The 22,908-nt window shown below is 44.6% G+C and overlaps 2 protein-coding genes across 3 annotated transcripts in view; both read right to left on the reverse strand.

Moving 5' to 3' along the window:
- Positions 1–22,908, reverse strand: part of EIF3I (eukaryotic translation initiation factor 3 subunit I) — a 130,200-nt gene that overhangs the window by 71,845 nt on the left and 35,447 nt on the right. The gene's annotated exons all lie outside the window — the stretch shown is intronic.
- Positions 5,673–22,908, reverse strand: part of KPNA6 (karyopherin subunit alpha 6) — a 35,478-nt gene continuing 18,242 nt past the window's right edge. For both annotated transcript variants that reach the window (XM_056847049.1, XM_056847050.1), the window contains exons 3-14: positions 21,158–21,253; positions 20,080–20,179; positions 18,597–18,691; positions 17,584–17,715; positions 16,778–16,866; positions 15,341–15,440; positions 14,063–14,226; positions 9,978–10,056; positions 8,040–8,165; positions 6,996–7,123; positions 6,196–6,374; positions 5,673–6,063 (exon numbers count right to left, since the gene is read on the reverse strand). In XM_056847049.1, the coding sequence (XP_056703027.1) occupies positions 5,876–6,063; positions 6,196–6,374; positions 6,996–7,123; positions 8,040–8,165; positions 9,978–10,056; positions 14,063–14,226; positions 15,341–15,440; positions 16,778–16,866; positions 17,584–17,715; positions 18,597–18,691; positions 20,080–20,179; positions 21,158–21,253 (1,476 nt within the window). In that variant the 3' untranslated portion in view covers positions 5,673–5,875. The remainder of the gene's footprint in view (positions 6,064–6,195; positions 6,375–6,995; positions 7,124–8,039; positions 8,166–9,977; positions 10,057–14,062; positions 14,227–15,340; positions 15,441–16,777; positions 16,867–17,583; positions 17,716–18,596; positions 18,692–20,079; positions 20,180–21,157; positions 21,254–22,908) is intronic.

Genomic DNA, 22,908 nt, shown 5'->3' on the forward strand with positions numbered 1-22,908 from the left:
TCCACAGCCGCCAGCCAATCAGTAAGGGCGCTGTAGCGAGGCACGCTGGGAAACGCCGGTGGAAAAAGCGGTACTCGAGGCGGGAAGCGGGGGAATGGCCTGTGCTTCCCGGCATGCTTCACGTAGCGGAAGGAAGTCGGCCATAGTGCGGCAGCGTGAAAGACTACAGCTCCCAGCATTCTACGGGCCACGGTAGCCCCGCAGGGGCTCGGTGACTTTCAATAAAATATGCCAAAGGATGTATTTCTTAGCGTGGTTCGGGCACGCGCGTGGATGTGCTTGTCTGTGCCTTCAACTCTTCAAAATTAATAAATAAATCCAATGTTGTGTGTGTGTGTAAAGTGCCTTCAAGTCTCAGCTGACTTATGGCGACCACCTTTGGGGGTTTTCATGGCAAGAGGCTAACAGCGGTGGTTTGCCAGTGCCTTCCCTCTGCACAGCAACCCTGGACTTCCTTGGTGGTCTCTCATCCAAATACTAACCAAGGCTGACCCTGCTTAGCTTCCGAGATCTGACGAGATCAGGCTAGCCTGGGCCATCCAGGTCAGGGCCAAATCCAGCGTTACAGACTGACAACACTTATTTGAAGATAAGCTTTTGGTGAGGAACAGCTCATTTCTTCAGTCAGGCAGACTAAGATTACGTGAAGGAGAACGCAAATTATTTCTCCTCACTGTTCATGTTGAAGAGGCCCAAGAACCAGGGCATGCTTGACACAAAGACAAAGCCCAGAATTCTTCAATTACCCTACCTCCCATCCAATTTCCTATATATAACACCAGCAGCCACAAAAATAGTTTTGTGGTTAGTATTATTTCTTGTTAGAAATCAGTCGCATCCTGTGAAAAGTGTCACCAAGAAGAACACGCCTAACAGTGCATTCCTACGGAGAGGGACTCCAGTCTAATCCCATTTATTTCAATAGTCTTAAACTGGAGTCACTCTCCTTAGGAATGCGCTGTAAGTCTGCAAAGACATAGCTTTGGTTATGGAGTACAAGATCTCCTTCATGAGGCAAAAATAGTGCTAGTCAAAACTACAGAGCGATGAGTGGATCAATCGCTCCCGTTTCTTATAGCTATTGGAACTTTCAAAGGCATTTTCAGACAGAGACATTAAAATACAACTGCAAGTAACCTAACGCAGCATTTCCCCCCCTTAGAGTTGAAAAAATCTAGACAAGAGAAAGCAATCATAGTGCTCCAGAGGAAGATTCCAGTTTTTTTTCCCAGTTACATCAACATTATTTGTAGTTCCTCATTTTCACTATGTGAATGTAAACTATACTTCTTTCACTGCCTTTGAGACAGTAAGGGAGACTCGCTGTTAATTCGTAATATATCTTGACAAAAGTCAATATTACATTATAATAGGCAGGTCAGTTACCTTTAAAGAGAAACTGCTGTTCAGATTACCATTTTACCATGGCTTCAAGGCCATGCTCACCCTTCCTCTCTAAGCTCATTGTGGCATACTGTGGGTCTCTATTTTATCCTTGCAACAACTGAAGTACGTTAGGCTGAGAATGACTGGCCTATGTTGACTCAAAATGTTTCACAGCATGCAGGGATGAAAACCTAGGGCCCCCTCACTGTAGAACGGCCACACTGTCATTCCACAAACTATGTAAAACAGAATTGTTCAGGAGGGAATTTTCATGAAGAGGGCTATTATAACAAAATGGTTCAGGAAGGCACTCGTATAAAGGGAACTGGACTGTGGACAGTATAGTCTGCATTACCTATTTGTGGTAGGTATTTTCGAGTTCCCACTGCATTGCTTTTTATCTATCCAATACCATTTACTGCACGGTTTAACATATGTCTCATACTTTGTTTCAGATTTCTGTAATTCTAGTCCTTTTACATTGCTTACTCAAGGTCTCATCCTATTGATTGCATCAATTTACACTGTAATCCGCTTTGCATCTTGGTGAGAAAGGCAGATAATAAATACAGAAAACAAACTTGGTGCACCAGGAATGAAAATCAATATAAATTACAGAGCTTCAGAAACTGAAGCTGCAGCATTTTATTTATATATTGAAGTAGTCATAAGTAGGGCTGCAAACTTCCAGGTGGCGGCCTGGAGTTCTCCTGGAAGTTGCTCTCCAGACCACAGAGATCAGTACCCCTGGAGAACTTAACAGGTTTGGAGGTTGGACTCTTAAGGCATCACATCCCTGCTGAGTCCCCCATTCCCAAACTCTACCCTCCCCAGCCTCCACCCCCAAATTGCCAGGAATTACCCAACTTGGAGTTGGCAATGGTAGTCATGAGCCTAGTTGGATGTTGGGGAAGATATAACAGGCTTCAGTTCAAAATAACAGAATGCACAAATGTAAACCCGTCCTCCCTTGCTTAGCATTTTATGACTCATCCAGGATTTTAATTTAGAGGGCATTGGAAAAGGTGATGCACTGTAAGTATAACTGGACTAGTATAATCTTGCAACTTTCACAAAGAGCCATTCCCGGGTTTCTACACGAACTGGAGTTGGGGTAGAAATATCTCCGGAGAGGAACTTCTCCCTCCAAACCACATGAATTTAGCACAATATATTTACTGATAATATATTCTGTGAAGTTTGTAGAGTTCGACATTATTCATTCTACTATAAATATGTTCAGGGTATGCACAGACAATGCTTTAGAGCTGGGGTGCTTTTTTAAAACTATAATTTCTCTTTTAGCAACAGGGTCACCAAAAGAGGGGCAGAGAGAAAAAACTTCCTCTTTGTCCAGGCACCCATGGTAGAACACAGCCTAGTTTAAGAATTCAAGCCGTTAATTTGTTCTTACTCAAGAGATTAAAGCAGCCCAAATAGCCCAGCTTAGCCTGAACTTGTCAGATTCTGAAAGCTAAGCAGGGTTGGCCATAGTTAGTACTTAGATGAGAGACCACAAAGGAAGACTGAGGTTGCTACGCAGAGGAAGGCAATGGCAAACCACCTCTGCTTGTCTCTTGCCTGGAACGCCCTGTGAATGGGGGTCACCATGAGTCAGTGACATGTTCTGTAGAAACTAAAGCCTGATTCAAAGTTGGTGGGAAAAGCACTCACTCAACAGCAGGGTCATTCCCACAGTGACTCTATTAAACTGGGCTGGGATACCTGCTGTGCAGCTGTATTACTGGGGTATCAGCAGCCCAGTTTAAAAGACAACTAGGGGAGAACAAAAGGAGAATGCAGGCCTAACTGCTATGCTACAATGAAGACCAATGTTATCTCTAGCCAGGGCAATGTGTACTCTACTAAAATAAATATAAATTCTAGTCTTGGAGGATCTAGAGGAACACCTGAAAGCTGAGCTTCTAAAGGAAAGGATACAGTGCTTTACAGACCTTAAATGTTCACACATGGTTTTATGAGCCTTGACAACTTTTCTTCAACTTTAGGACCCTCCCAAAAATTTAGAAACACAGCTTATTTTTCAGCTTTCAGGATTTTATATTTTTAATGACCATATTTTCTAATTATTGCTACCACAAAACATAATCCTAAACTCTTCCCAAGTTTGTCATTTTTTAAAAAGCTACAACAAAAGCGTTGTAGTATATAAATAAATATGGGGTAACCTTGTCATCACAACAAAAAGCTATCCCTCACCTAAATAAACTTTGTACTTCTGAGAAACAGCAGGAGGCACTTAAAATAAAATGCCTGAAGAAGATACTCGGCAACACAATGAAATTGCTAGGGGCCATGGCACCTGGGATTTAATGAGCCCTGGCCTATCTAAAATTATTTTAAGTCTGTGGTGAATGGTCCTTCCCTTGCCTAAAGTGGGGCTTGAGTCCTGCAACACCGAACAACAGGATACTTTGGGAAAAGCTGTGACAGTTTATACAGAAACAGCAGTTTTTAGTGCAGATAGCACCTGAACTTTAAAAGTGAAACCAGTGAAGACAGTGGACTTAGAGTGGAGTAAAGGATTGCACTGTAAGTGTAGGAGCCAGTGCTGCTAGCAGTCAGAGCCAACACAAGGACAAGGACTTTGAGTGGGTAAACTGCAAACTCTGGTAGGGAAATTACATACCTTGACCAAGTCGTGCACAGCCTCAGTCCTAATCTACAGACCCTCCCGCATAGGGCTCTTGAAGTGCTAGATATTAGTGGCAACATTGGGGGAGGGGGGAGAAAAACTTTCACTCCAGGCATATCTGGCTTGCAGTCATTGAATGCACAGATGTAGTTTATTAATTTCCTTGGCATTTTTCTCTAAACAATGAAGAGTAAATCGTAAATCTGTTACAAAATACAGCCCAAGGCTTCACCTCCAATTTCTCATCTACTTGAATGTCTGTTCTTGAAGGTGTTAGGGAACCCTGAATTCAGACCTTGGAGAGCAAGAAGGGGAATATGTGCATACAGTAAGCTTCTATTAAGACACCTGAAGGGTCCCCTCCCCTACCCCAGAAATAAACTTATGGATTGCCTGATGCGGCTAACATCCAGCCTTATCCAAATAAGCTCTGACCAATAACAAGAGTTCAACTGAGCAGGTGGCTCATACAGTACATAAATGAAAAGCACAGCCATGTTTCTGGGCAGGCCTGCCACACAGTATTCCATGTCTCTCTCTTACAAGAATTTTATAATCCCTCTCCCCTGCTTCTGAAGATCAAATTAGACAAATATCTACGTGTATATATAATATATAAAAAATACAGAACTTTGACTTCTTCATTTTGAAGTAAAATGTACACGATACAGTTGTGAGCAGGAGGTAATTCTGAGAGAAACAGGCCACTTGGCTATTTGAATTAACAGAGTAAATTATGCCACTGGGTGTAGCTAATATCACTCCCCCCCCCCCGAGAAAATCACATCTGTCCCCATAACAACTGTCCAAGGGTGTGGGAAGGGGGGAGGGACATGAACCAAAAAAAAAAGCTTCCGTAAGTTTTGAATATTTTTTTTCTTCAAGTAAAGATGCAAGATGGGGTTTCTTCCACAAGTTTTCAACACTTCAGTCAGTAGCAAGTGTAAGTGAAGCCCACCTCCGTGGTAGCTGTGCTTCAAGTCCTTTTATCATGCACTGCGCCCTCACAGCGGACCTTTAGGGGCTGGTGGGGGCAGGGCTTGCTGCTTTCAGTTCAAAGAAAAATCTCCCCCCTCCCCCACCACCAAGGATAAAGTCTTGTGAACGTGTGGTGGGGGATGATGGGCATTGTCCAGCTTTTCCTGCACCCTGCCAACTGGGATGTTTTTAACAGTGGGGCAGGAGGAAGAAGACTGTGGCTGCAACCAGACCCACATCCCTCGAAAGGTGCTGTTTGGCAAGAAGGTTTTCCAAAAACAAAAAAACAAAAACAAAAAAAAAGTGAGGGCCAAAGCAGGGCTTTTGGCAGATTAAGGAGTCTTTAATAAAAATTAACATGTGCAAAAAAGTATTTTTAAATAGTTGAGCCCAAAGAATCCAGGGTTAGACTCCTTGGCTCCAGTGTGTTGTCATTTTGCCTTCTCCCACTGAAAAGTGTCGTCTCAAGTACCCAAGTGAAAAGTCACAACATTTGAGGAAAAGCCACCACAGAAAAGGGGGGGAACACACATGCTAGAAGGTGTAACACAAATGCACACCTCTTCTTTCATCCACCTTCGCCCCTGCTTTTGATACACTGTGGAGCAGCAAAAGAAAAAAGATACATGTACTGTGTGTGTGTGTGTGTGTGTGTAAGAATCTCTCCTCCTCATGAGAGCAAAGCATTACTGCCAGGTGACAGTGAAGGAGAAAGCCATTTGTAACCGGTGGAGTGGGCGCTTTGCAGCCTTGCGCTCTGCAGACAAGAGAACGGGGGCTGGGAGACGGAAGGCTCTCTGTGGTTAACTTCCCAGCAAAGTTATGGTGTTTCCCCCCACGCATGCTCAGCACATGTTATAGCTGGAAGCCTTCCATGGGGGCCTCTGGCTGCTGGAAGATGAACTGCTGCTGGTTCTCGTCTACCTGGGGAGCCAAAGCGGCGTCATCGTCCTCAATACCAAAATAGTGCTCAATCAGGTCAAAGGCCTTCTGGTAGATCTCTTGATTTTCATGGCTCTGGAGGAACTCTATTTTATCCAAGCCTGGAGAAGAAACACATTTTTGCCCCCACAGTTACCAAAAAGTATTCACAAATCAAAATATAATCACGTAAGATCTTTTTAGGCCAAGGAATTCAGCAGGGCCGCCAATTTCACGCCCGCTCTCAGACTTACCGTATGCTTCCTCGATGAGGCTACAGTAAGGGTTGATGCCCGTGCTGCTCTGCTTGGCCTCTTGCTCGCCCAGCCGCAAAATGTTCTCCAAGCCATTGAGAGCCACCTGAACAATCTTGGAGTCCATGACTGTCAGGAGGTCACAGAGTGGCTTGATGCAGCCCAGGTTTACCAAGTACCTGGAAAGAGAAGGAGGAGGAGAAGAGTTGATTTTTAATATGCCGACTTTCTCTACCACTTAAGGAAGAATCAAACTAGCTTACAATCACCTTCCCTTCCCCATAACGGACACCCTGTGAGGTAGGTGGGGCTGAGAGAGCTATGACTAGCAGAAGGTCACCCAGCTGGCTTCATGTGTAGGAGTAGGGAAACAAATCCAGTTCACTAGATTAGTCTCCGCCGCTTATGTGGATGAGTGGGGAATCAAACCCGGTTCTCTAGATCAGAGTCCACCGCTCCAAACCACCACTCTTAACCACTACACCACGTTGGAAGCTGTATGAGGGAAGCCATATGAGGGTCACACCCCTGAAATGTGAAGATTATTACCTGACAGCCATACATTTGGCCCCTGCATTAACTAACATGTTAGGACAGCACTCTGCCAATGACATGGCAAACAGGGTAGATTGATTCCACAAGTTTAACAAGCCAGCAAACTGAATTTGAAGCACTAAAGTGGCTGGAGGCTTTATCCAAGTTGTCACGTTCATGTTGCTGTGCTTGATACATCCCAGGAATAGCTCAAAATTGTTGGCTGGAAAAGACTTGCCAAGTGGCAAACCAACTTGCCAACCTACTTGATCTGCTCCGGGGTTCCTCCAGATGTAGCATTTGTGATTGCCCATGCAGCCTCTTTCCGTGTCCGGAATTCAGCCTTCTGCAATATCTCAATCAGCACTGGGAAAATGTTGGCATCTATGACAGCCTGGAGAGGGAGGGGGGGAAGAGAAGATAATATATATGACACCCCTGTAGTGATGAACTTACTGCTCACTCCAAGCTATCCATCCACCCGGCCTGCCGCATATCAAATCATTCCGTTGCCTTCTCTAGCTGTCGATTGACCTGCAGTGGACTTGAGATTAGCCCCATGGAATTTGTCTTTTTTTTTGTAAGCTGGCATTTTGCTACTTTAAAAGCTATTCTTTATTTTAAATGAAGTAGTAAAATGCTTTGAAGATGCTGCATAGTCTTTTGGCCATTAGCCTTGGCATGCACCAGAACAGAACCATTGCTCTTTTCAGCCACCCTGTTTGTATACAATCTTGCTTTACAGTTTTCACCACACACCCCTTCTGGAGACAGTAAGCCTCAAAAGAGGCAATGCACGTGAACAACTGTTTGGTTCATTACAGATTGGATCTCTCTCCATTCCCTCCCTGTCCAGGAAGTTCATGTTCCAAAATTATGCCAATCGGAGCATCATGCTGTTTTAGAAACCTTGCACATTTCTTAATCGCTAATTCCACAGCTTTTGCTTCATGTGTTTCTGAGAGCAAATAGCTCTCCTAAATAACATTTCTTGCATGGCTAGTTACTAAGGCGCCTCAGCAGTAAGACTTCCATTCAACATGGGGCTGGAATTTAAATTGGAAATTGCAGAGAAATCATTTAATCTCATGCAGTCTCTCCCCCCCCCCGCATCATATCAACTGTCAAAGAAAGCAGTAATCACACCATTAAGCCCCTTAACATGATAAATGTACCATCAAGAAATAGGAGAAGGGCAAACTGCTACTGCTGCAGTAGGGTCAGTAAAAGGACAGGCAGACTAAAGTCTGAAAGTTGAAACACCAGGCTAGAAATGTGCTACAGATGCCTTCTCACATGGGAAGTTGTACCTGTATTTGAGCCCTGTTCCCTGCTGTGACATTGGAGATCGTCCAGCAAGCTTCTTTCCGGATGGACTCTTTGGGGCTGCTGAGCAGATGAAGGAGGCAAGGCAGAGCTGAGCAATTCAGAATCACCTAAGAAAGGAAAAGCCATTAGCTAGAGGGAGATTGTTCCTCTAACCTACCCAAACAGCACAAAGCACCTTCTCCCAAGATTTGGAAAGAAAGATGTTTGCAGTATTCGCCACAAATTCCAGATGCAAGATTCATTTTGGTATTCCCCCTATCAAAACAAGCAGCTATCCCTTGAAATTAAACCAGCATCCCTTTTTACAACAGAGGGGCATCTACTGGCATTTGCACATCTCCTTACAGAAGCCCAAACTGTATTATTCCCCTTGATCATTACCAAGTTGCAGAACAAGACAACTGTACTGCATTTACTTGAAAGGAATATGACCCTGAAGGTAAGACGCCCCCCTCCCCTCAAAAAGAGAATGTTATGCATAAAAGCAGATGATGCTAAAGTTAAAAAACAACCCCTCATAAAAAGGTAGCAGTATATAAACAATGTTTTTCTTAAACAGGAATCAATATGCGGTAAATATAGACAACAGTAGTAAATAATTAGTTTCACTTTTTGGACCTTGTCGCATTGTAACTGTTCCCAGTAGTACTGGATCTCACTTTCAAATTTATAAAGGCAAGAGACTAGCTTTTGAACCACCCCCAAACTTGTGGAACTACTAAAGCAAGGGCTCAGAAAAACTGACCAACTAGCAGCAAAATTCTACACAGAATTACACCCTTCTAAATTCATTGGAATCGATGGGTTTAGAAGGGTGTAAATGCACTGATAATCCCCTCCCCCAGGTCACTATGTTTTCTGTAAGCTAGGAAGTCACACTTTTCCAACAGAAGGTGTTATATTTCCAATCCAGAAGGATTTTTAAAATCAACTACTTGCCTTACCCTTCCCTATCTAAAAATGTCCACAAGCTCATAACAGCTATAACTAATGTTGTGCTAAGCTGCTGTGAAACAAGTGGTTTGTTGTTGTTGTTTTTAGTTTCACTCTCATGGGGGGGGGGGAGCAGAACTGCTAGACAACTCCAGCTTGAAGCACAGGAGAAGAAGCAAAAGTACTGCTGCTCTGAACCAGAAACATGGGTCAGTGGAGGAGCAAATCCCCCACCTCCACTGTTCCTACCACTTCTTACCATTTGCCAGGCAAGGAACTGCAGTGTCTAAAGCTAGCCCGGGAGTCCTTTCTCTTCCCTTGAAACTCAAAGCACTTTGAAAGGCTGTGTTTGCAGATACAGTGTCGCTTTTAGTACCACCCCTGTCAAGCTTTCTCTAAAGCTCTCCCCTCTCCCCGTGTGCAGAGTGAATCACCTCCCATGCTCAGCAGATCTGTATGCCCAAGTGGAAGACAACACCTTCATCTCTTTTAGGCAGATGATGAGAGGGAGGGCATCTTGGCCATCTTCTGGTCACTAGGGGTGTGGGGGGGGGAGCCTAACCAGAGGCTGGGTGGAGATGTAGGCCCAGCAGATTCATACAAACCCCTACTGATCTATTGGAGCTTGGATTAAGATTTGTCACTTCGTTTCCCTTTCTGGGCAAGTTTATACTAAACAGTGAATGAAGTCTGAAAGTGGTTTAGGCCCGCTCCCACCCCCGCAAGCTGATTTTATGACCTTAAGCAGATGATGGGAGGGAGGGCATCTTGGGCATCTTCTGGGCATGGAGTAGGGGTCACTGAGTGTGTGGGTGGGGAGGTAGTTGTGAATTTCCTGCATTGTGCAGGGGGTTGGACTTGATGACCCTGGTGGTCCCTTCCAACTCTATGATTCTTTTTCAGAAAGCCATAAACAAAGTGACAAAATATAATTTTCCTTTTGGGTAAATCCAGTAGGTTCCAGAACTTGGTTCTAATTTTATCACCTGAGTCTGGATGTCATCTCCCGTCACAATATTGCCAACGGCTCGCAGAGCTGGGGAAGCCACCTTGTAATCACTGTGCCTGTGGGGGAAGAACAGAACATAGCCGTTGCACATCCCTGCAGCAGAAGGAACACTTCAGTTCAAACAGAGCTCATCTTTGCCTTCTCAGCAGAATCAAAACACACGTGAGTAATTGTGCCAATACAGATCCTTCCCATTCTGTTCCATGGGGCACTGGTGTGGGCTGCATTCAGCACTGGTCATGCGAGCACCAGAACCACCCCACGGCGTTGCAACTCAATACGACTATATGCCTTAAAAGTGTTCAGGTTATACACAGCAACATGATGCCAAGTTGCACAGCAGGGGAGCTGGACTTTGGTTTACCATATCCACACCCAACTCTGCCTAAAGCTGCCTTGAGCCAACAGGAAAGGCAGAGTATACATGTTAATAAATACACTCTGTCCAATGAGCTGAGAGATTTGCCGGATGCAAAATTGTGCCTTTACACAACTGTGTCTTCATATCGCCCTACGCTTTTGAATTGAGATTCTCCTACCATCTACAAAACTTCCTGAATCAAAGAGTGTCAATGCAGACTGATCTCAGAGGAGCTTGGAAGCTAAGCAGGGTCAGCAATAGTCAGTACTTAGATGGGAGACCACCAATGAAGACTGGGGCTGCCATGCAGAGAAAGGCAATGGTAAACCACCTCTGCTCATCTCTTGCCTTGAAAACCTCATGGTCCTGGGGTCACTATGATTCAACTGCAACCTGATAACACACTATTATTATTATGACGTGTTATTCTCTATGAGTGCTGGCCAGAAATCCAGCTGCTGTATTTTGCACCACACTTCAGAGGCAGCGCCCATATAAAGCTCATTAAAGTCACCTAACCTAAATGTTATAGCAGTATAGGTAACAGCAGCCAAGTTCTACCTCTCTAGAATGACTGCAGCTGTCACACCATCCAAAGTTGGTTAAAGGTGTTCTTATTGGGACTGGAACTGTTTACTGGCTACTCAACCAGCCTGTTATGGCATCCAGGAAGTGCTTTCAGTATCCGATTCAAAGGAACTGATGTTGAATCTACATATTGGTGACACTGTACTGCAAATCCGGGGAAACTTCCCCCAGTGGTTTTGTGTAGATGTTGTTATTTGGACTTTTGCCACCATTTCCTGACCAGGTCAGGCTCAGAGTGGCTCACAACCATTTATACAATTAAAACCACATACAATGTTAAAAAGCACGGAGAGATACAGGGTAGAGCCCTGAAGGTAGCACAAGAGCAATGGGCTCAAATAATTATATCCAACCATCACCTTCAAGTGTTGATTAGCCAGATGGAAATGGAACTACCAGAATGCAGCATCCCTGATTTCTAATCCAGAGGAACACCGTAGCAAGAGATCCAGAACAATCATGTTTCTAGACTAGTCATCCATCCTGGCAACTGAGGTTCTTTAAGCCCTAAAAACCCAAGTCTGAAACAGGCCTAAATCTGTCACCCAAAAAAAACAGCCTGGAGGTGTCTTGCCATACTCAAACACTTTGCCCAGAAAAGGGAAGTCTAAGCCAGGGACCGGTGTTTTTTTCTTCCAGAAGGGATTTAATAACCTTCTCCTTTAAGATGATACTAATGCCCGTCCTTTAAAGCTGCTGTTACTATATCCTGGAACCATCTCAACAATCTTCTCCAGCTCAGCTAAAGCAGCCCAGGTGAACAAGAGTCAAGTGCCCAGAATGTCAGCTGATTTCCCCCAAGCCATATGCCTATATTGTCAAGTTGCAGTAACGGGTGTTCATCCAAACAACCAAGACTGTGCTTAAATAAGCTTCTGAGATTCAGCTGTTAAAGCAGTGGAGTCTGGTTGTGGCATGTTCAAATTATTTAATCTGCACGATGTCTTGCAAAGATGTCACACTGAGCTACCGAACATTCAGAGCCTGTATCAGGGCAGAACAAAGAAGCCCCCTGTCAATTAGCTAAACAGCTGGATGGCTTTGTGCTGACTCAGTGGCAGAGACGCAATTGCTTCAACACCTTGACGGCTACCAAGTATGCACAAAGATCAGTTCTAACTCATGTCTAGACACATTCATATCTCAAGTTTTTCTCCACTTGCACTTTAGTCATCTACCAGCCTGTTTCATTACCCCCAGCTCCACAATAAACCAGGGAGCCAAGCAGACTCTACAGGACCATGCAAGATGCATAGAAGCAGTGTTCCGCAAAAGCCCTTTGCCAGCTTGCTAGTGGAAAGGATGCTTTTCATCCTGGTGGATGCCTTTCTAAACCAATTTGCTGCACTGTGCCTTTACAAGTGTTGCAATAACAGGCTCACAGCACATTTTTACTATCATTTTCAGCAGAGGTGTTTCTTTGCCTCAAATGCATCTTTGGGGGCCTTTTCAACTTCCCATTCCCTCCCAGTATCTTCTCAGTCAGAAAGAGAAGATAGAAAGTGAAAGCATGGCACCACTATCAGAAGCACCCCATTTAGCAGGTAAGAATAGAGGGGTGTTTAAAGAAGTCAGATTTGCTACAGATCTCTGCAAAGCAGCTTTTCCAGACCCAGTATCCAGAGTTTCAGTCTGCTTGTATGCACATTTACTCCAGATGGATTTTCTGGGGCTCCCTCCCATGCACAGGATTGCAGCTTTGAACATAGGAAGTTGTCTTCCATGGAGTCAGACCACTAGTCTGTCTTAGAACAGCACTTTTGACAGGCAGAAGTCCTGAAGATCCTATCTGAAGATCGTTCTCAGCCCTGCTACCAAAGACATATCCATTTGCAGTGGCTGAACTAAGGGACCACTGCACACAAAGCGTGTACTGTAGGCTTAGCTATGCCGCTCCCCATACCTAGAATAACTATCTGAAAAACTGGTCTAGAAGTCTTGCCACCCAAAACACGTTTGTTTTTAGGTGCCACAGAACTCCCTGGTTCTTGAAAAACCTGTCAGTCATCTTCACCATCATAATAAACACTTCTGAAGAGGAATGTAAAGCAAGCACTGCACTGGCCTTTTCGGCAGCAAAGAGAGGCTCTGCTACAAGGGAAACCCAAAACAGAGCATAGGGATTGGCCCAGATTTTAAGAAAATTCTCTCACTAGGAAGTTTACATGCTGTACAGCATCTGAGCTTATTATGAAAGTGATGTCATGTGACGAAAGATTTGAAAAGGCGTCCCAGTCAAAGTTACAAAACAAATCACAATTTAAAAAATTTGAAAATGAATTTGTTAATTTAGATAAGATACTTGCTTGAAGGCAACACACACTGATAGTTAGCAAGCCGAATTGTTCTTAATAACACGATGTTGTTGACAGGACCGGACTTCACAGCTGACTGACAGGCCAAAAGTGCTGGCTACCAAGCCCAGCCACAAACTATGCCTCCTGCTTCAGAGCAGTCACGTCTATGGAGCAGGATACTTTCCAATTTCACAGGACAGCCCGGGCTTTCATAGAAGCACCAGTCACAGCAACAGGAAGTTCCTGAGAGTCGCCAGGAACCCATCCGGATCTAAAATCTAGAGCTTATGCTGTGCAATGGTCTAAGGAGAGCTACCCACACTCCCTCCGCCACTCCCTCCAACATGTCAACCCCTGTGCTGATGCAAGACACACATCCTCTAAGTTCCAGCTATAGAGATGGGGGCCCTCTAACCTCCAAGGCAGAGGTCCCCAATCTTTTTGAGCCTAGGGGCACCTTTGGAATTCTGACATGATGTGGCAGGCACAGCCACAAAATGGCCTGCTACAGGAAGTGGAGCCAGCCATTCAAAGGCTGACACAACTTACCTTCAGTCACACACAGCAAAGATCCTTGTCCTGTGCTGGCAGCTGAAGCAACATGTTTAAAAATCTGCACAGCCAATCACATCTCCAATGGCCAGTCAGGAGCCCTGATGCACAAAAGCCCACCTGCAAAAGCCCTACCCACTTATTAAAAACACTTGGTGGGCATCAGGAAAGGTGTCAGTGAGCACCGTGACGCGAATGGACACCACGCTGGGGACGAAAGGGTAAAGGACTAATTCCAACTTCCTTCATAGGCTGGACACTTACATTAGCAACTCCACCAGTCGCCGACATACCCCAGAGTCTATTACAGCCTGGATTTTCTCATTAGGGCCATCTGATAGGTAGGAGAGTGCCCAGCAGGCATCTGCCAGCAAGTCTGAGTCGCTGCTGAAGAGTAAACGTGACAAGACGGGCAAACAGGACGACACCTACCAAGAAGCACAAGCACAGCGGAAAGTTAGAAAGGATCCCCCATAAGACAAAAGAACAACAGGCTGGTGACCAGCAGCGTTGACGTAGAGCAAAGATTAATTACACACACCCAAGAGGTTTCCTGTACTGGTGGCCCATTTGGCAGAAATTAAAATCCATGGGTTTGCGGGGCTGGTTGTGCTAATGGTTCCAGATGCAAGCCCCTGAAAGGCTATATACTGCTTTTCAGCACATAAAGGGATATAAAGCAGGCCCCCCTGGCTTCGGTATTTCTCCTACCATCCCTCTACTTGTATGACAGCATGGAAGTGTACTGTATGTTCTTGAGAAGTGCGAGCACAAAACAGAGAAGAAGTTAACTTCTACCTAAGAGGGCTACACTAAGTTCAGGAAGGTGCTTTATGAAGGGAACAGGACTGTACCACTGTGTAGGGTATGTATTATCTGTTGCTGTATGTATTTTCCTGTTCCTACTGCACTGTTTCCTGCTTGTGTAATTCCATGCTCTGCATTGTTAAGACATATCATGTCTCATATTTTTTGTGTTGTTCAAACTTCCGCAACCCCAGTCCCACTGGGGAGGGGCCATGGCTCAGTAGTAAGAGCATCTGCTTGGCATGCAAAAGGTCCCAGGTTCAATCCCCGGCATCTCCAGTTAAAAGGGACTAGGCAAGTAGGTGATGTGAAAGACCTCCGCCTGAGACCCTGGAGAGCCGCTGCCAGTCTGAGTAGACAAAGCTGACTTTGATGGCCAAGGGTCTGATTCAGTATAAGGCAGCTTCATGTGTTCATGTGCATCGCTCATTAGATGTGTCATCCTCCCGGTTGTGTTGAGTCACACTGTGTAATCTGCTTTCAATCTTAGTAAGAATGGTGGACTATAAATAAAATAAACTAAGAATAAGAAATAAAATTTCTTCCAGAAGTGTTCATTCGCCACGGAGAATTTTGTTTTTTCACAGGGTTAGGGTTAAGTAATGTGAACCCTTAATCCCTTGCCGTTAAAATATGAAGCAATATAATCCAGAATTGTACTATCTCATTCTGTGGGTAAACTTGAAGTGCCTGGGGCAAGGGAGAAGGCAAGTGGTGCACTTTCTTATGTCTCACCTTTTCAAATTCAGGGGGTGGGTTCTTCCCTCTGCACAAGTTCGACAAAGCCCAAACAGCATTCCGCGTCATAGTCAATCGGGTAGACTTTGTGAGGAGCCTAAGAGACATACAAAATAAGTTTTACTCTCTCTGGCTGCAGCTGTTTGTCCTGACAGCTGTCATTTATTGCATAAGACTGTCTGTTCATCCCGAAAGCAACAGAATTAAATCCATTCTTCATTGCACATAATTTCACAATTCAGGTTTCACACCCTGCATAGTCATGTAGGATGAACCAGAGCAACTTTTATTTCAAAGCTCAAGGGGGATTTGACTCCAGAGCCTCCAACATGCCAAGACAAAATATCCACTGCATTGTAGTTGACACTTCAACTGCACATTATTCTAAATTAGCAAGTTTTTATTTCACTTTCTCCTCCAAGGAGCTCAGGGGAGCTTAGATGGAATATAACATTTTCACTCTCATAACTACATAGCAAAGTGGCCCTACTCAGAGCAAGAGGGATTTGAAGAAGAAGAACTAGTTTTTATATGCCGACTTTCTCTGCCACTTAGGGAAGAATCAAACTGGCTTACAATCACCTTCCCTCCCACTCCCCACAAGAGACACCCTGTGAGGTAGGTGGGACTGAGAGAGCTCAAAGAGAGTTGTGACTAGCCCAAGATCACCCAGCTGGCTTCATGTGTAGGAGTGGGGAAACCAACCCGGTTCACCAGATTAGCCTCCGCTGCTCATGTGGAGGAGTGGAGAATCAAACCCGGTTCTCCAGATTAAGAGTCCACTGCTCCTAACCACCGCTCTTAACCACTACACCATGCTGGCTCATTTGCCTTACAAAACAACCCCATAAGCTTCGAGGTCCCTAGGGAAATGGGGAATTTGAACCTGTTAACCTTTCTGAATGAGGTGGGTTTCAGTCACCACTTTCCAAAGAATTGAGATCTGTTTGAACACTTTTCAGGAAAGGACAAGAGACCTTCTAGATCTCCCTGGATAAAGAATATCTCCCATACTTACACACCCAGACTCTTCAGATTAGCTTATCTTTTGCTAAACCAGTGTGCCACAAGCAAGTACTTAACACAGTGTGCCACACAGAAGATGCTGGTACAGCAATTCCAATGAATCAGGCAAGTGCTAAGTTGCACATTACAAAGTAACCTGCATCCCCAAGCAGGCATCCCTAGCCAGTCTGGTCTGGGGAAAATCCTTCCAGGTTCTCAGTAAGCCAATTAAGTAAGAACCTCATTGTAAAGAACAAAACTATTGGGTCTACACACAGTTCATTCCAGCCAATGAAATGTTTCCTGCTCAATGCCATGGAAGTAATGGAATGGAAGCACACACAAAGATGTGACCCCTGGGTCAAGACAAATGGCACGGAATTTGGAAGAGTCCTAGTGTTTCTACCCCATGCCTCAATGGCTACTCACAACAACAAAGGAGGAAGGATGCCACAGTTGAGGACGTAGTCACGACAAGCAGAGCTGTCTCCAGCGATGTTCCCCAGGGCCCAAACAGCCTGGAAGAAGGGCACGAGCGTCAACATTCAGCCCTTGAATGGAGGGGAGAGGAGGCAACGGTGGAGAAGAAAGCCATTCTCCGGGCTGCTCATTAACAGTGACTCCAAGGCTCCACCAGCTTATGGCAGCTTTCAGTTGATGCTAACTGGGTACAGCACAATTCTTTACGAACTCCATCCTGTGTACCTGAACCCAACTTCACAGCCCTCCAGAAAGTTGCTGCTAAGGTTTGGTCTGCCAGGTCAAGCAGCAAGAAATCCACCTACGACTCTCTTTTGTTCTTGCCATCACTGAAATGGCGGCCCAGTCTCCAGCGTTTCCTTTCCTCCCCATCTCCTCTGAATCTCTCCATATACCAAGCATTAATGCTTCTCCCATGTCCTGCTTCCTGCCAACACCGAGGCATTAGCCTAACATTTCCCTCCTCGCAAAAACTCTACTGCGTCAACATTCTGTTGCTGTTATATCTGCTCTGAGCAGTTAGAATGCTTGAACATTCTATGACACCACTGCAGCTCAGCCAACGGCACGCTTTGGGGAAGGGAGTCACAGCTTTTCTTCCTTTTAAATAACATTTCACAACTAGGAATCTGAAGCTGCAAGACATCTGCCAGAGGCAGAATACATCTGAAAGAAAATATTTCAGACATGAGCCACAAACCATCTCTTTAAAAAAATCTTCTAACCCCAAGCATCAAACCTTGAAAAAGCCTCACCTGCTCTTGGACGTCTTCAAAATCGGAGCTCAACAGCTCAATGAAGATTGGAACGGCCCCAGCCTCAATTACTATCTTGGTTTGTAGAGAGGTGCCAGAGGCAATGTTCGTGAGTGCCCACGCAGCTTCAAACTGAAAAGCAACACCAGCAGCTTGTTAAAGGATGCCCTCACCATAACACCTCAACACAACAGCTCCGCCTGATGAAGGGTCTGCCCAGATTTTGGTTTCGGCACTTGCTGAGCTGTTCAACTTGTGTACTGTTGGAACTCTTTTGCTGGGAGTACCACAGTTCAGAAAATGGTCCTGGCACACTTTCTTTACGGCTGCATCTTAGCACATCTCAAAGTGGCTCAACACCTCAGGGGCTTACAGTCCTGTGGAAGCAGAAATGCATTCTCGACAGTTTCCCTCAGACTGTCCTCTCGTCTTGGAGATACTTAAGTCTGTGGCATCTTTGGGAACACATCACAAGCTTTCTCTGGTTGAGCTTATTTTTGCAGCCAGAGGTGCAGTGGGTTATTTATCATGAAAATCCATGCACCGCCTCCCCAGAGATAAGTGGGATGAGCATTGCAAAGGTACAATGTGATAAAATCGTAACAGCCACAGACATTGTTTACAAGCCATAAGAAAACCTCAGCCATTAAAATACATGCAATGCTGTAGCATACACTTTTTTAAGTCTAACTTTACTGGCTACTTTAATAATTAATTTTTTAAAAATCTATCAAGACCAAAACCCTTGGATAGTGTATCAGAGTTTATTTAATTAGCCTCTTGCCTTCAGCAACGGCATACTTTCAGGAGACTTGTCTAAAGTGGGTTTCTTATATATATTCTTTGGTTTGGTGTTAGATACCACTTTGTGATTGATTCCTTAGCAATCCCATACAACGTGTTGGATCATAAACTTTATCAAGCACCTCTGTGCAAGAGCAGGAACTTCAGTTTTCAAACAGCTGACATTCTGGCCAACCATACGTAACAGTCCATTCTTCCAAATGGCTCACCTGTAGTGTGCTGTTGTCACTTCTCTTGAGGAATTCGACAAACCTGTCCACCACTCCCTGAGAGCTTATCACTTCATCAATTGGAGGATTTGGCTCTGAAGAGCAGGAGGGGAAAAAAGGAACATTTTGTAATACAATCAAGGAAGTGGTATTCCAACACACATGGCCTTTGTTCACAATAAGAGATGGTTTACAGAATTCCACTCAGGTCTTTGATTTCTATAAAGAAGGGAAAAATTACCACAAGGTTTAGATACTTGTCTTTTTCAATCAATCAACATTTATGACGATCAAAAGATCAATTAATATCAGTTTAACAGCATCATTTACATGTGTGTGTGTGTGTGTAAAGTGCCGTCAAGTCACAGCCGACTGATGGCGACCCTTTTTTGGGGGTTTCATGGCAAGAGACTAACAGAGGTGGTTTGCCAGTGCCTTCCTCTGCACAGCAACCCTGGTATTCCTTGGAGGACTCCCATCCAAATACTAACCAGGGCTGACCCTGCTTAGCTTCTGAGATCTGACGAGATCAGGCTAGCCTGGGCCATCCAGGTCAGGGAAATAATTTACATACAAATATAAAATTAATATATAGAGATTAAAATTCATAACCTTATTGTGCTGTTAATTATAGACAACATTTATTAAAATGTTTGGAATATCTGCTTTCTTATGGAGCAATGAGAGCCTGCACGGGGGCTGGATTGTGCCTGGACAGTTTGTGTATAATGCCTCTAGGCTGGGGGCAGAAAAGAGAGATCAAGATCAGAACACCTGGAACTAGACTTTGTTCTCCAGAAACTAATATTCAAAATGGTCATTTCCCTCAAAGCATGCAGCATTTAACCTCATATACATATTTTAAAATCTGCTTTTAAAAGAAATTCTCTTGCCATTATGTGAAAGCCCCTTCTACTGTAGGCTGGCTTTGTACAGTATATCAACAGCTGCATGCAAGCAGATACAGACTTGCAAAAACTTGTGTAAAAGTTTTCACTGCAGAAGTGATTTCTAAACAACCAGCATTAAAACATTAACCCTGACCTTGTCTTGTTTGTATACTCCCACTCTTATTACAGCATTATATTCATAGATTATCTTTTAAAAGACTTTTCAGGTAAGTCTGAAAAGTCTTTTAAAAGATAAAATGGGGAAGGGCTGTGGCTCAGTGGTAGAGCATCTGCTTGGCATGCAGAGGTTTCCAGGTTCAATCCGCGGTATCTCCAGTTAAAGCAACCAGGCAAGTAGGTGATGTGAAAGACCTCAGCCTGAGACGCTGGAGAGCTGCTGCTGGTCTGAGTAGACAATACTGACTTGGATGGACCAAGAGTCTGATTCAGTATAAGGCAGCTTCATGTGTTCAAGCCATTTCAAAATGTTGGGCATTGTGAAGTTCCTGCAGGAATACCATGTATGATCTTTGTAAGTGGTCTCTAAACATAAGAACAGCCCCCACATAAATGCATTTTTTAGCTGCATTTACCTTTTGAAAGCAGTTTCCTGAACCTCTGAGTAGTTACTAGCTGAAGGTCAGGGTCTTCTGAGAAGAGCATTTCCACCATCTCTCTTGTGATAACTCCCTCCTGAAAAGATAACATGCCAGGTCTAAGACGCTTCCCAATGAATGCTAGATTTAGCATACTTAAATACAGCATCAGCAGCATTCAGCTTTTCAGAGACAGAAACTACTAAAGCAAGAATAGGAATGGAGAACAGAGTCCAGCTAGACCACTGGTTCCCAACCGGGGGTCTGCGAGAACTAAACTAAGGTCCGCGAAACAAAGTTATAAACCCATAATAAATTAATATTTTCAATTAAAAGTTCTCTATTATAAAATATATATATTCAAATATTATTCTAAGTTTAATGTTTAACTAATAGTTATGATTAAAGTTTATTTTCAAATTCTCAGAATTTTCATTTTGAACCTTGGGGTCCCTGCACCGAACAAAAAAGTCCTAGTGGTCCCTGGTCAAAAAAAGGTTGGGAACCACTGAGCTAGACAATCAGGTAGGTTGCCATTGCCTGCCTCTGCATAGCAATCTGGACCTCCTTGGTGGTCTCCCATCCAAATACTTACCAAGGCCGACCCTGCTTAGTTTCCAAGATCCAATGAGATCAGGCTAGCCTGGGCAAACACCATTTGGTTCCTCTTCCTCCAAGTGCTCCAAGATGTGAGCTGACAAGACCTTTTCTTCCTCCAGCAGCCTATCTTGGATCCAGTGTCATTTGGCTACTCCCTCCCACTCCTGCAATGGCCATTCTACCTGGTCACTATGCAGCCTTGACTGAAGCTATCTATGAATTGGTATTAGAATTTGCTGGCTTTCTTCTTCCCTTCCCACTCCTTTTCCTTTTTGTACCATTTGCATTGTGTTATAGGCAATTATGATGAATGGCAAGCCACCCTAAACACAATGGCAGAAAGGCAGAACACAAATGTAGTAAATAAATATCCAGTATTTCAGTATAGCACACCCCCAAAAGGCATCCTGCACTGTGAGAAGTGTTAATACAATGAGAATGTAACAAATGAAAAAGTCTTCCAAAAATTAGTTACCCCAGCTGTGGTGGAGCTAACGAATGAATCAGCCAGGGGGCTGTCAAACATGGTAGAATCTTCACCAATCAGCTCCACATTTCTTCGTTTAAAGAGCTGAAACAGAAAACAGACTGCATCAGAGGAGAAGAAGCAGGGCTGAGAAGACTTAAAGATAACAAGTGATGCGCAGACTTCTGCAATTTCAACTATGCAAGGAGATACGCATGCCACTGAAGTCCACTACCCACTGGGACAGCAGTATCGTTTTCCCTTCCCCCTGGAGTTTTCATTAGGCCCTGCGCACATTTTTCAGTTCATTTCTGCAGCCATAAAAACTAGAAATCTGCCTCTTTACACTGATTCTCTGGATCCAAACTCTTTCACACCCTATATTTCACAGCAGTGACACAATGATGCAGCCCTAGCACTAAGCATCTTTGCAGCTACTGTATACCGGAGCCTAGCCATTTCCCCTGCGTGCATTCACGATGTAGGAACCCTCAGGGGCAGGCATATTGTACTCAGCCACTCCCCACTGCCCAATCACCCCAAAATAGTGTTTACTGGATTACACCTCTAAATCACTAGAGACCAAGTTTTACTAGACCACATTTGGGTTACAAATGTAAACAGGCTTTTAAGCACTCAATAGGAGACCACTGGTACCTTACGGAGCATTCAGTTTCTTACAGCTATGTTCCAATTAAAGAATTTAGTTACCGGTAATCTTCCTTTTAACCTATTATAAAACAGTTTGAGCATTATTGAAACCTCAGTATGGTGCCTTTTTGTGATCCAGCACTTTCTACGACCATCTTCAGTAGGTCTTTTTGTTCTCTATTCGACACATTACAGTATGAGAACCAAAAATACAAACAACGGCACCAATGGTTATCCAATGCACTAATTAAAACTGTCTCCTATCAACCAGCTGTAGCTTTAATTCCTGTGTTAAAGGGTGGGGCCATGGTTCATCAGAACATAAGAGCCACCTTGCTGGATCAAACCAGTGATCCACTTACAGCGCATTCCTGAGCTGTGCCGGCGGCCAGGCCGAAAGGCCTCTGGAGGCTGGCAAAGGCCTGCGCCAGCACAAGGGCCCACAGCGCTGGCGTCCGGGTGGCGCCGGCGGCATTTGTGGCCCCAGCACCGGCGTGCAGACTCGGACACCGACGGAGCCTTCTGCCGGCATTTGGACGCCGACAAAGGCTGCAGCAACGTCCCGGGAGGCATTCCCAGGGCGTCCCGGTGCCATTAGGCAGCCTCCTAAGCCATTACGGCTTGGGAACGCCCCCTTTTATTTTTGAAGAGACACAACCTTTTAGGTGGCGTATCTCCCATGCAACCTTATGTGGGTTGCACGGATATTTGGCGCCGGGAGGAGGTTTCAGCTGGCCCAAAACCTCCTTAGGAGGCAGCGCCGCTGCGTTGCCTCCTAAGCCTGGCGCAGGCATTCCTCTTAGGAATGCACGGTTAGTCCTGCATCCCGTTTCACACAGTGGTCACAACCAGCTGCCCTGGAGGACCAAACAGGACACAGATGCCAAGACCTTCCCCTGATGTTGTTCAGTGGTACAGCATTTGCTTTTCATGTGGGAGGTTCCAAGATCAAATCTCCAGCTTCTTTAGTTATGGTAATGCAGGGTAGAATTCTGAATATACCATACTCAGACAGGATCTGCCCTTGCTCTTCTGGCTCTATTGACACATTACCCATGCCCTTTTGGAATGCTGCTTTTACGAGTAACTTCGATCGCACTATATTTCCC

The sequence above is a fragment of the Euleptes europaea genome, chromosome 3 (genome assembly GCF_029931775.1).
Source record: "Euleptes europaea isolate rEulEur1 chromosome 3, rEulEur1.hap1, whole genome shotgun sequence".
Lineage (NCBI taxonomy): Eukaryota > Metazoa > Chordata > Lepidosauria > Squamata > Sphaerodactylidae > Euleptes > Euleptes europaea.